This window comes from Engraulis encrasicolus, chromosome 1 (genome assembly GCF_034702125.1).
Source record: "Engraulis encrasicolus isolate BLACKSEA-1 chromosome 1, IST_EnEncr_1.0, whole genome shotgun sequence".
NCBI classification, from domain to species: Eukaryota; Metazoa; Chordata; class Actinopteri; order Clupeiformes; family Engraulidae; genus Engraulis; species Engraulis encrasicolus.
In genome coordinates this window covers 40,411,906-40,426,353 of record NC_085857.1, presented here as the reverse complement: position 1 = coordinate 40,426,353, position 14,448 = coordinate 40,411,906, and the positions used below count along the sequence as shown (strand labels likewise).

The following is a 14,448-nucleotide window of genomic DNA, read 5'->3' as shown; positions in this document are numbered from 1 at the left end:
ACCCTATTTTTTCAAGTCTTTCTGCCTTCTTTTTGTGGATTTAGAAACTGGAATGTCAAAATTCGCTCCATCCCGTCATTTTGAGGAATCTTTTTTTAAAATCCTGGATCACCAAAAAAATGTAAACACTTGTTCCTTTTGTCATTTTCAACAAGTTTACTAATCTTGTAGTCTGAAATTGGCCTTACTATATTGTAGGGTGCATCTGTATCTTCATTGGACTCCAGTTCCTGGTCCCTCTGTGATGGAGTGTTGACACTTGTAGTCTGTTCCATTCCACTGGGGTTCTCATGAGTGCTCTGCAATGGGCTATCTGTAAAGATCAGGACAGAATAGGTACAGGAATGTACATGGAGATGAGGAATATAATATACATGTGTGCGTGTATACATGTACATGGCAGATTTGTTGTATATACGCATGTAAAGTTCCTTTTCCAAAAAAATGTTAAAATCATGAAAAAAGTTGATTCAGTTCCCTATTCCATCAAAAATGCTAAACTTTTAAACATTATAGATTAATGGCCCATCTTCAAAACTATTTCAATAATTCATTTGTTTAGTCTGTATTCAACTGTTGGGCTTCCAGCTAAAAAAATGAATTGAGGATTTAAAACAAAATCAGACATTGCGATAAAAATTCTTCAGAAAAAAAGAAAGAAAGAAATTCTGACCAAATTCGGACTACATTCGGACCATATTCAGCTGAAATATGGAACTTTCCAAAAGACATGTCAATATTCAATACAATCTCTTTGTCTTAATCACTGCCCTGATTCTCTTTAACATTGAAGTGAATGGCAGTGGCATTGGATGGGAGTTATGGAAGCCCAGATTATCCTTGATGCTTTGCTGGCAGCTGTTTTTTTAATCTGACGATCCACACTTCCCTCTTGATTATACCTCATAGATTACCATACCACGTTTGGCGCTTTGGTGGTATGGGCATTCTAAGTTGTTTACAACAACTCACTCACACCATTTGAAATGCCCTATTACATTGTTATTACATGCCTTGTTACACATAGTGTGATTGCGAAATCTCAAATGCTGACCTAATCCTAAACTTCTACCAAAAGCAACATATTTTGTGATGGTGTTGCACCATATGAAAATGTCAACATGCAAACACAGTCTGCTTGATTGTGAGGTATCCAACAATTGCTATGTGGTACAGATTTAACTTGTACCATAATGTTACTTCACAACACTAGCATGTTTGAAAGAGAATCTCACATGCACAAAATTACAACATTGCTTTACAGAAGAAACATCACTAAAATCAAGACAGTCATATGAAAAATGGGTGGGTGTCATCTCTCCAAAATTGTGTAAAAAGTTAAAACAAACATCAGCACCAGATGCATTTCTGGGACTCTACCCTGCGAGAAAGGCATACCTTCAAATCTCTACCAGTCGAGCCCGAAAGTGCCTGATTTCTTACAGAAAGGACCATTTATTCCAAACAAAAAAATACGTACCCCACATGGTTTCACTCTGGTCGCTCACAGTAACATTGAGTGTGCTCCTTCTGGACATTTCTTCGGCACCTTCCTTTTCACTCTTTGGAACACATGCACCATTGGCTGTGCTGCCTTCGTCATCATCATCATCATCATCATCTTCTTCTTCTTCTTCTTCCTGCTCTTCTGGCTCTTCTTCGTGTTCCTTCAGGAATGTTTCACTGGTTATTTTAAGTTTCAGTGGATCAAAATCCTCCCCATTGCTCACCATTGCCAGTTCCATTCGTTTGTAGAGGGCACTGGTGTATGAAACAGTTATGCCAAATTTTGAAATGCTATTGAGGCCTCTCTTCCTCACCCCACCACACTGTAGGATGTAGGACACAAAGTAGGAGAGGGCTGATAGGCGTGGCTGTCTGCCCCTCAAAGCTATCGCTGCTGCGACACATGCAATGTTCTCAGATCTTCTGGAGACGCATGAGAAAATTGACAGCAAAAACGGGGCAATGCGCTGGAGGTCTTTGTGCAACTTCTTAAGGGAGAAGGCCTTCAGATCTTCGGCGGACGTCTTGGTCAGTATGAAATCGGCGTCTGGACTGCAGATCTTCTTGCACTCCTCCTCAATCATGTTCAGGGTGTTGTCATTGAGCGGTCCAAGTAGCTCTGCGTGCCCCATGATCTGTTTGGCAGCCCAATTCCAACGTTTCTTTGCAATGGCTTCCACTATGGCTCCTGTGTCGTCTGGACACACAATGCGCTCACGTTTGGAGGGATAGTAAACAACCACCTAAAACAACACAAAAATGTTCTGTAGTCAGTACCAGGGGATAATTCCAGGAACATAAGCAGAGAAGACAGAAATGGTAAACCTGGCCAGGTCAATGAAAGCCCAACTGGGAAACTCCAACTCTCATTGTCATTGTGACACAGCACTCCACAGCACACAAGTGTTCACTGCACACTGACTGCACACAACGAAATTGCATTTATGCCTCACCCGTGCAAGGGGGCAGCCCCCAATGGCGCCCCAAGGGAGCAGTGTGGCGGGAGGGTACCATGCTCAGGGTACCTCAGTCATGGAGGAGGATGTGGGAGAGTACTGGTTAATTACTACCAGCCCCCACCTGGCGGGTCCGGAGTCGAACCGGCAACCTTTGGGATACAAGTCTGACGCCCTAACAGCTTACCCACGACTGCCCAATCTGTGTAAAGTGGTAAATCTGCTAACGGATGCCTGTGCTATAGCCACACTAATTGGATACATTTGATTCTAGAAGCCGTGCTATTGGATCTGCTAGAAGCTAGATGGACGAGTACTGTACGAGACCTGGGTGGCCCTTGTGTGTGTGTGTGTGTGTGTGTGTGTGTGTGTGTGTGTGTGTGTGTGTGTGTGTGTGTGTGTGTGTGTGTGTGTGGACTTACCTCGACAACACCTACTCTTGTGTTTTCAGCTTTTGGCATAGGAAAATCACAAGGTGGGGGCCAAGTGGTTGCTTTACGTGCAAGACGCAACCATTCGGGCTCATGTTGTTGCATGCTGTTGACTGGCGCATGCTGACCATCAGTTTGTGAAGAAATTGTAGTGTGCGTCTTCACTTCCTCATCTGCATCACTCACTGATGGCCGTGTAGTCGACGATGAGTTACTGACCTAAATAATATACAGTGCACAGCGATGAGTACACCTGACCCCTCTGTTGAAAAGTAACATTTTGAACAATACAGCTCCAGGCTGCATAATTAGAAGCTGAAAATGAATGGGGTTTTTACTACGGCTGAGTTAGATTGTCTTAAGCACCAGAACGTGTTATGGTAATCTATGAAGAGGGAAGCATGGGTCACCACCAGATCTACAAACAAAACAGTTGGCAGCAAAGCATCAAGGATATCTGGGCTTGCATGACTCCCATACAATGCCAGTGCTACTGACTTCATGACAGTGATTAAGGCAAAGAGATTCCTAACCAGGTATTGAACATTGACATGCTATGTATAAAGTACCAAGTTTCAACTGATTTGATGTGACCTGAATATATCTTTTCTTAAGAAAATGGATTATATCAGAATAATCATTTCTAATATTGTGAAATCCTCAATTCATGTTTTTCCCCCGTTGGAAGCCCAAGATATGTAAAAATAAACAAATAAATGCTTGGAATAGTTCAAAATGAGGGCAATGAATCTTGAATCCATGAAAGTTTAACATTATTGATGGAAATAAGACAACTTCATGGCATGCTGTGTGTGGCCTGGACATGTATTTCAATATGCACACATTATTTCCAAAAATGTGCATAGTGTAAGTTCAGTATTATTTGACACTGGACAGCGAGACACCATTCATTCGGTCGGTCGGTCGGTTTGTGGTTTTACGTTTCACACACAGTTCACATGTTAAGGAAAACTCACCTGGGTAATGCTCTCCCCAGAGTTCAAAGGGCCTCCGGGACTGGTGGTGACTGGTGATGAACGTGGCTCTGGTGATTGTGTTGCCTCTCTTGGTCTTTTCTCTGTGTGGGGTTCCGACGAGGCTCCAGAAAACTCCCTTTCCCATTCTCGAAAAACGGGCAGGATCCTTTCGATATGCGTGAGAGAAAGGACACATCTCGGACAGATTCTCTCCGATTTGTCGATGTCAGCAGTAAGAGTGAGACCAATGTTTAGAAAACGTTCCGCTACTGACAGTGGCTTGCTCCTTCTCTCGAACAAGACACTAGAATGCGAATATAGACCAGACACTCGCATGTTATCTTTGCATGTCCTGCAAAAGTTGTTCCTCTCCATTTTCGCGCGTGTTGTTGTTTTCCTTCTTGTCTTCCTGTTACTCAAGCAGTTCCCGTTGCGTCACGTACGTCAGATGAAAGACTGATGTGATTGGTTAAGCTTCAGTACAGCCCAGAGCTAGCCTGGTCCTGACCATCCCATAATACTACCATTCCTTTGGCGGAAGTACGTAGGATGGCTCGCGAGGCTAGCCCAGAGCCCCAGAGCCGTAGATTTTTTTTTTTTTAATGAATGGGGTTTTAGCCTATTTCTGGTGAGTTAAGGGTGTCCAAAGCACCAAAACGTGGCATGGAAATCAACGGGGGACAGTGTAATCATAGGAAAGTGTGGGTCACCAGATCAACAAACAAAAACAGCTGACAGTAAAGCATCAAGGATATCTGGGCTTCCATAACTTCCATGCAACACCTCTGCCATTGACTTCAATGTTAAACGCAGTCCTAACCAAATATTGAACATTGATATGTTATGTAGAAGGTATCAAAGAACAACTGATTTGATGTAACCCGAATTTCTCTCTTTTTTCTGAAGAAAATTGTGATTTCATTAAAATATTCTAATAAATCCTCAATTCATGTTTTTTTTCACCTGGAAGGCCAAAATATATAAAAATAAGCAAAAATGATTGGAATAGTTCAAAACGTGGGCAATGAATCTATAAGCCTTGAAAGTTTATCACCATGGATGGAATTATGTAAATAAATAAACTTTTTCCCACAATATTCTAATAATGTGGCGGGGAGCTGTATACCAATTATGTCTATTTTTTAGATAATATTGATCCGGCAGTTTTATTCAATATCTCTCAAAAGCACAAGTCAAAGGTCATTTTCTCCTTTTGAAACTTATCAGGTAAGGAGGACGGGAGTTGAGATAATGAGTGCATCTTAATATGGGACCTTGCCTCCTCCACTTGCCTCCTCCACTCGCTTCTCGTCATGATGACATCACTGACAACAGCATTATATTTCAATATCTTGCAAAAGCTCAATTCTAGAGTCTTTTTCTCGTTTGCAATTGTTATGGTGAATGAAAAACAGTCCCTCAAAAGTTGTTGTGGCTAGGCTGACAGCTGGGAAACTTTATCGTTTTCTCCACGGAGGAGGGGCCAGGAGGCGGGGTGAGGAGACAAGCGCAAGTGGAGTAGGCAAGGTCACATATTAAGATGCACTCAATGAGATGGACGCATGGTAACATCTAAGCCGCCATACTAATCCCTTCGGGTGCTTTTTGGGGCTTGCATGGGTGAGACGTAAATGCAGTTTTGTTGTGTGCACTGTGATGTGTCAAAAGGACAATAGACAATGCCCAGATGGGTGGGGATCAGCACAATGTTGAAAGGAGTAGAATGTGTGCACATGATCCCACCCGATGGGACAGGTGCAGGAAAATAAAAGCGTAAATCCAGGTTAAGTAAATCAAGTCCACTCGACAATGAACACTCCTTGGGCCTCATTTATAACGGGTGCGTACGCACAAAAGACTGCGCACGCCAAGTTCACCGCAAGGTTTGGTATTTATAGAAAAAGAACTTGGCGGTAAACATGCGCAGCTCCACGCAAAGTTTGACCCATGCGTAGGCACTAAACAAAAGACCAAACGCGGAAAGCGCGACCTCGGGAGGTAGCTGGAAGAACGACCCGAAATTGGTTGAAGAAAAAAATCAAAGGTCACGTGTCACGATAGCTACTTTAACATTAGTTAATCCAGTTCGCAACGAAAACGCGGTTGTTTGTTGTTTGGTAATGGTGGAAAATGATAAGTAGGCCTGCCTGGCCTATCCATAGCTACATGCATGTAATAGACGCTTGAAATTGTGTAGGATAGGCCTACGTTACATTTGAAAATACCCTACATTTTATTAACAATAACCACGGACCTTTCCAGTATCGGGCTATAATCGTATCGGTAGGCTATAAAGTGTTCCGAGTCTGCAAGAAATTACGTCAACATTTAAGCCAGTTGCAGAATCATCTGCTCGAGTCCAAGTGCATCTGTAATGGTTGATTTTCTCAGCCATACAGGCAAGCGCAAGTGCCACTGTGTACACAAGTGTACTAATGGACAGCTTCGTTTCTCTTGTTGCATGTCATTTCTTTTCCATGCGGTTATTCGTCATCAAAGCAGAGGTGTGCATTTGACAGCTGGCCTTATACACTGATAATGTACGTTTATAATACACATATTTAATAAATACAGACTAGAAAATGCCCATATGTCATGCTGTCTGTGGATATGTCGATCGACAGTTGGGGCGTCGCTTTGAACTGAAAGCAGACAGCTGCGCGCAGTGACCAACGGCAATTGTTGAAAAACGTTTAAACCCGGTGCATATGAGGTGCGATGAGACAGCGAATAGATTTTCTACCGGTGAATTTCTCATGTGGACATGCCATGTGAGATGTTTCCTTGACGCAGCTATTTTTCCCTTTGTTCACAACTCAATTAATAGGCCTACTAGCCTACATGTCCATGACTTGGCAGGTTCATGTCCATGCCATCCTTATTTTATTTATTTTTTTTTACTTCTGGTGTAGCGTGATTTTTGTCAACATAACCATCCACATGCTGCAATTCAAGGTTTTATTTTTGTAGCCTAGGCCTACGACTTCCCAAACTTAACCGCTCCACTTCGCCCAACGTTCTCTAGGCCTATCTAATAAAACTGTTTGCTCCACATGTGGTAATAGGCTCTCTCGTCTGCTTTCCGCACGCCGTCCACAGATATAAATATTCATTTTGGGCGTTTCACTGAATATTCATAGATAATTATGGGTGTGTCCACAGGTGCGCACATTTGCCGCAACTTCAGAGTCAGTTGGGATTTATAAAGGGAAATTGACGTGGAACGTGCGTGCGCCATGCTTTATAAATCTGAATATTTTCTTGCGCACGCACATCCTGAGTTTCGTGCGTGCGCCATCTTTTGGCGCATTTCTTCCGCAAAGTTTTATAAATGAGGCCCCTTGTCTTCTGTGTTGAATTCAATAGCAAGAGTGCAACGTTTCGACCCTCAGGTAGGCTATTCATCAGGCAAATGAAGAAGTGATGAAGACCTGAGGTTCGAAACTTTGCGCTCTTGCTATGAAATTCAACACAGAAGACGAGCAGTGTTGCAGACTTTATTTACTTAACCTGGGCATCAGCACAACCAGGGGGCTATACTACAAAGCTGGTTCAGGATAAGTTAAGGTTAAGTTAAGAGGTAAATCATCTAGTAGAAGAGCTTTTCTTAAGAAAATGAGGAGTCCAGGCTCTTCTATTAGATGATTTACCTCTTAACTTATCCTGAACAAGCTTTGTAGTATAAGCCCCAACTATGCTTCATGTCGGCAAGTCTTGGGGGGATTGAGTGGTTCTTAACCTGCGGTGCTGGTAGCCTGATTATCATTGACTTCTAAATCTCGTTGGGACATAGGGCCCTTCTCAAAACCTAGGACAGTGCATTTCCAATTGTATTAGTCTAATTAGTCACACCCAGTGATTGGATATTCCGTAGAGTTCACCAAAGAGTATTGTTTTATGTGTTGGGGTCTTGTGATCCTTCCTGGATATAACACTAAAATGTCTGGGTCACCTGCGTAGTCAGGATTTGGCCACAAGAGGCAGAGATAAGGTGCTAGAAACTTTTGGGGAAGTCCACCAAAGTGCCACACCCACCAGAAAATTTGTCATCAAAAATATGATCTCATGGACAGTAGAAGGCTACCTGTATAATAAAAAGGGTCGCCACATGCCCCAAGTTCAGACGGAGAAAGAAGACGCGAAGGAGCAGACGAAGAAGGAAGAAGACCAGGAGAAGAGCCAGCCGGGGCGAGGACTAGGTCCTAGAGGCGTCAAGATGCAGCAGAGATGGATGGCCCGTGGCCAGCACTGCCTGTTCATGCGTCAGGGAACTTTTTATTTTGTACAATTTTCATTTTTGACTATTACTCATTTTCTTTCTTGGTTTTCTAAAATAACGTCAAACAATTTTGTTTATTTTATTTACTCATCTACCTGTATTTATTTACTTATTTCTTTTTAAAGGGGATCGCGGGGCGGGGTATGTACAAGGCAGTGGTTGAAGTAGTAAGAATCATTGCAATTATTCACTGAAGTCATTTTTTAGTGCGTATACACGTTTAGAAGTTTGGATTAGGGGTGTGCTATTGGGCACAGGTAAGGGGCTGTGTTAAGAGAAAAAGGTTAAGAACCCATCATCATTAGACAACCGGGGGTGAATAACAATACATTTGTCGCAACTGAAGAAGGCCAAGGTTTCCAGGCTAGTTATTCATTACAATCAGAGCAATTTATTTTTAAAAAATCTGAACTCTGAATATTGATAGATCAGAATGTGAACTGTGCAACACAGGCAAACTAAAACATTTGCAACATTGAGGATTTTTTTCACTTGTGCACATTCAATTACACAGCTGTATAACATTACAAAGCTGAGATGTGCAAAAGATTAATGAGTAAAAAAAGAAACAAGGCAAGATCTTAACATTGATACAAAAATGGTCCAAGCTGCAGTTGCCCCTCCCACTTGAGATGTGCCGCGCTGAAGCGCTGGAATAAAGTTCACTCATGGGAAGGTCAATAGAAGGGAAGCCTCCCTCCTTGAGACCTAACTGGATACAGCTTCATGACCACACGGTTGGTCAAACCATAAAGGCACATCTGGGGGTGTGGGGAGCTTCAGCACTTCTTCCACATATGGAGTGGGGTCTGGGAAGACCTTTTCAAACACAAAGTCCACCAGCTCTTCTGCATAGCCTAGGAAAAACATAATCAAATAGAGCATTTTGGAAGCTTTTTGTTACTGATGGATATACATTTTGTAAAATATTACACATTATGTAGGTTTATAATACTTGTTTCATAAATACATAAATGTTACCCACTCACTACTTATGCAAGTGATTTTCTTCATAGATAGTTCCATACATCTAAAGACAAACACTTACGGTGTGTCGTCTCCACCTTCACTGGCTTGTCTGTGCATTCTCTTGTCTGGGACTTCAGAAACGCCACCCTGAACAGGGGCTCACCATCAGCTGAGGTCGCTTGGGGACGGCCTGAGTTTTCATTAAAGTGCAGCGCTGCCAAATACAACCTTGGAGGCAGATAAAACACACATGTACAGTATATTAGGTTCAATGCAAGAATTCCCATGTCTTTAGAGTTTCTTGGGTTGGAAAGTGGAAAACCCTGCCCATACAGTAGCTGTTCTCAATTAGCACATCACAGCAAGTGTACGACAAGAAATTAGGCATTCAGGTTACTGCATGTCTGGTTACTGCATTCAGGTTACTGCTGCTTGAAGGGGTCAATGGAGATGGCAGTTCTGATGTAAATGGGGAGGGCGTTCCATCTCTTGGGCGCGTAACATTCGAAAGAAGTGATCTAATTTACCACCAATTAGGATACTTGAAATTGATGACAGTGGTAAAAAAGGACACACATGTGAATGAGTTATACAAATGTTGATAATGAACACTTAAAAATGTTACACACACTGCACAAGATTTTTTGAGCAAACATAGACACACACTGTTCTTGTAATTCTTCAATGTTGACATAAGGGCACTTCATTCACCTGCATAGTCTTCCTTGATGGGGCAAGACCACATTTGTGGGTGCGAATCGCATTCTCACACTGTTGAACTCCTCCAGTGAAGTTGTGTGGGGATGAGGGCTGAGTTTCCATATATCGTTCAGGATCTTCTCAGTGGTTAGTACCTTCCTCAATTCGGCGAGGGCCTCCGGTGCTTTCGGGGACAAAAGGAAAAGTATGAATGAAAGTCGCTCATGTAAAACAACTTTTCTTCACTGTATATCAGATGTTTTCATCACAACAGCTTGACAAGTAAAAGGAGATTTCTCCTGTGAACGCACCATCTATCAGCCATTGTGGTGGATCTTTCTGACGTTTTCGCGAAGTGAACAGACCCTGAGGGAATTGAGAGTCGCCATGGACATGGACATTTCGGACGTGTTTCACAAGAAGTCGCCACTTTGCTTCTCTCTCCGGTCCCGTGGTGGAGGTCTCTGCTGTCCAGTACAGGTGTTCTCTTATGGTGGGGAACCATTTCTTCAGACGTGGGAAGAATTTCTTATGTGACATTGTTTGTAGCTTCTTGGAAAGTCCTATATAAGAACAAACATGTCAGAAATGTACAGACTTGCAGTATATAGACACAGCATGAGACACAAAGACACAAAACATATAAGGTTTACTCTGGCACTGCTCTGTTCAAAGGGGTATACTAAGAAGCTGGTTTGGGAGTAAACCGGATTACGTTAAAAGGCAAATCATCTAATAGAAGAGGCTGGAGAAGAAAATCAGGTCTCCAGGCTCTTCCATTAGATTATTTAGCCTCAACTTTACTTCTTAACTTAAAGAGGTATGCCACTATTTTGGGGCTTAATACAGTTAAAATCGTTGGCTGGGGTTTATAAAGGTGGTAAAGTGTCTTATTTTTCATGTTAAGCGTTGTCTTGCTTTAAGACAAGTTAAAAGAGGGAGTATGTCGCTAAGCTAGTGAAAGTCAATGGATCCGTGTAGCATTGCTACATGCTACATGGATCCACTGACTTTCACTAGCTTAGCGACATGCTCCCTCTTTTAACTTGTCTTAAAACAAGACAACGGCTTACATGAAAAATACCTATATATATATATATTTTATTTATTTTTTTACCACCTATATAAACCCTGGCCAATGATTTTAACTGTATTAAGCCCCAAAATAGTGGCATACTCCTTTAACCTGGTTTACTCCTGAACCAGCTTCTTAGTATAGGCCCCAGAGAGCCTGTGGGAATGCCCCAACGATTCAAAACATTTTCTTGTTTACTGAGCTAGACTGCACCACCCCATGACTTTTCAGTGATCTGAACAAATCCTCCCTAAAAAAATAAATGAAAAATAAAACCTCCAAACCCTTCTCCATTGCGCTCAACCAAAACTCTCCCTTCATTGTCTTATTAGAATAAAGAAAAAAGACAAAAAAACAAGTATTTGTAGGGGGGGAACCAGACAATGTACCCTTTTCAATGTGCTTAACATCATAGTAGTGCGTGAAGGTGGCCTCATCGAGGAACTCCTCAATTTCGGGTCGAGCCTCTGTGACGACACTGTCAGGTCTCACGTCATGATCCTTCAAGAGAGTGAGACTCCTTCCCAGGCCTTTTGTCTCCATGCTCTCATTGGCACCAACCTCACTTCCCTAATCACCATACGGGTTAAAAAAAAAGCAAAAAGAAATATCCTCAAAGCAAGCCAGATTTTTTTTTAGCAAAACTGTGCTCTTACCCTGCTACCGGTAATTGAACTTTCATACAGTACTTCACTTTACTGATGCAATGTGCCATTAATGAACATTGGCCAAAAGGCTGGTCCAATTAAGCCATGAAACTTCCCACACTAAAATGACAGGTGTCTCAGTTATTTTGTCCAACCCCTGTATATTGATACAACACTGACTCGGGATTTCAATTCAATAGATAAAAACTAAACAAACAAGTAACGCATGTTGATGTCTTACCTCAACTAGCTGAATATCGATGACTTTGTTATTTCTGAGGTCCATCATGGTGTAGCTGCCAGTGCGGCCTGCCCAAAACACATATTCATATTACACACAGTGTATTCATCCATATTATAGAGGTGTTGTGGGTGATCAATTGAGATGGTTCAGACGTTGCATGGTACAATCAAAGCTACCAAATCAGTGCAAAGTCCTGGAAAGTTACCTGGAAGGTCTGTCCTCATGTCTCCACGAAGGTGGATGAGGTGCTGTTGAGAAAGCTCTGCTAACAGGCCATCTTGGGTCGTCCTCCACTTGTGGACGATAGCTGGCTCTATGTACATACGGGCATGTCTTTGGAAGGTCTCGTAGGACAACATCTTCAAGTTCATTGTCTTAAAAATCTATAAAGGGGGACATTGAGATGAGATGAGATGAGATGATATGATTTTATTCAATATCATAGCAGGTGAAGGAGACATACAGCGAATTCAACATTCACAATATTATCACAATAAAATCTGAAAGCAAATTTCCAAGAACTCTCAAGATTACATCTGAGAATATACAGCTTCATATGACGCATGGTAAATTACAAATGGTTAACAGATTTGAGTTTCGTTGGAATTATGTGCAGGGTTCATACACTTTTTCACCAATTTTTTTCCATGACTTTTCCATGACTTTTCCAAAACCTTTTTCTGAATTTCCAGGACCGAAAAACCAATGACCAATCGCGCGCGGGGGGTGGGGGCGTATTAGGCTATATTACAGGCTATATTACGTAGCCTAAATTATAAATACGTAATTACTGTATATATTTATACTATAGACTATGGCATATTATATTATATATTACATAGCCTATATTACAAATATGTAAACAATAAACATATTCATACTATAGGTTATCTTTTACTACAAGCTATAAGCAACCATTATACTTCATGTTGTATTACATTAATTCTGCTATTATTCACCAATGTTATATAATTCGCTTGTCTAATGTACAGTCAGAAATGAAAATGAATAGGCCTAGGCCAGCCTATAGCAAATTAGGTCGTGAAATCATCATGAAGACACATTTGTATCAACATGCTCTCTACGGAGATGGATAAATGCTCATCCTGCCCAAGTAAGAAATCATAGGCCTGCCTACTACACCTGCCTAAGCACAACAGTCCAAAGCTCCTGTAAGAATGATAATGTTGTCATTTGTTGTGGTCGTTGCTGGAGCAAAAAAAAAGAGAGAGACTGCACTGTTCGTGGCATAGTTCTAGTCTGACGCCCACTCAAGGAGATGCTACGGTGAGTTTCATTTTGTGTTACAACGATCTGACCGATTTGAAAACAAAGCCACAGATGGGTCATTCCACGCCAAATCAACAAGAGCCCGCACACTTAGGTCTCAAAAAAATCTGAAAATATTACTGAGTGTACCCATGGTACTTAAGACAAACACTGTTACTTTATTTGAATGTAAGATGTATACTCTCCATGTTACAGCCAATTTCACTGGGGGAGGGGGGCGCCCATTTTGTTCACACTCTTTTTTTTGTCAAAGTTCACAAGCCCGTAGCTCAAGAACTAAACCTAGTAGGAAGCTCAAATTTGGAATGCTGGTACATAGATAGGAATAGTTTGTTGCAGAACTGTCAGTTTTGGTCTGTATGATCCTGCATCGTCATGGCATTCCCTCAAAGATGATACAAATTGTACTGGAGTTTTTGGCTGTGCTCTGTTAAGGCCTTCAGAAGACATATTTGTGCCCAACATAGCCTCATGATTTTTTCCCCTTGTAGATACAAGTAGAAACACTCCCATAAAAATCTATAAATAGAAAGGAAACCCCATCAGTGTTTGACCAGAAGACCTCACAAGTCTGACAAATCATTTTGGGTGTCATTTTCAGAGCACCAGAACACCTTGTGGGATTGTCCACAGATTTTTAATTTATATTTTTCTTCATTCTCCATTAAGTCTTCTTTTTAAAAATGCCAATGAGACTTGTCTTATGTGATGTTTTCTTTTGTAATTTCCACCCTATACATGGCCAAAATGCTAAAAGAGAGCAACATGATTTTGATAACATTTAATGTAAAGACTAAATAATCAAATGCAAATTTTGCCCAGACATGATCACCCCGAGAGTCCCTGTGCAGGGGTGCAGGTATCCCTTTCAATTTAAATGATTTCAGGAGCGTTCAATGTGGGAGCAGGTTCGCACACCAAAAGAGACAGTAGGTCAGGCACAAGGAGTCATGTTGTTACTTTTTTTGACCACAGATGGGCAGCGGAAGAAACGCATAGAAAACATATTGCCCTCAATGTGCATGATGCCCATGTTCAGGTTGGAAATTACAAAGAAAACATCACATAAGACAAGTCTCATTTGCATTTTTAAAAAGAAGAATTCATGGAGAATGAAGAAAAAAATAAAATAAAAATCTGTGGACAATCCCACAAGGGGTTCTGGAGCTCTGAAAATGACACCCAAAATGATTTGTCAGACTTGTGAGGTCTTCTGGTCAAACACTAATGGGGTTTCCTTTCTATTTATAGATTTTTATGAGAGTGTTCCTACTTGTCTCTACAAGGGGAAAAAATCAAGAGGCTATGTTGGGCACAAATATGTCTTCTGAAGGCCTAAACAGAGCACAGCCAAAAACTCCAGTACAATTTGTAT

At 41.5% G+C, this 14,448-nt stretch overlaps 1 protein-coding gene across 1 annotated transcript in view; it reads right to left on the bottom strand.

The window, feature by feature from the left end:
• LOC134451634 (uncharacterized) overlaps window positions 1-14,448 on the bottom strand; it is a 36,677-nt gene that overhangs the window by 8,192 nt on the left and 14,037 nt on the right. Inside the window, exons 15-16 of the mRNA XM_063202114.1 lie at window positions 11,989-12,166; window positions 11,781-11,848 (exon numbers count right to left, since the gene is read on the bottom strand). Coding sequence (XP_063058184.1) covers window positions 11,781-11,848; window positions 11,989-12,166 — 246 coding nt within the window. The remainder of the gene's footprint in view (window positions 1-11,780; window positions 11,849-11,988; window positions 12,167-14,448) is intronic.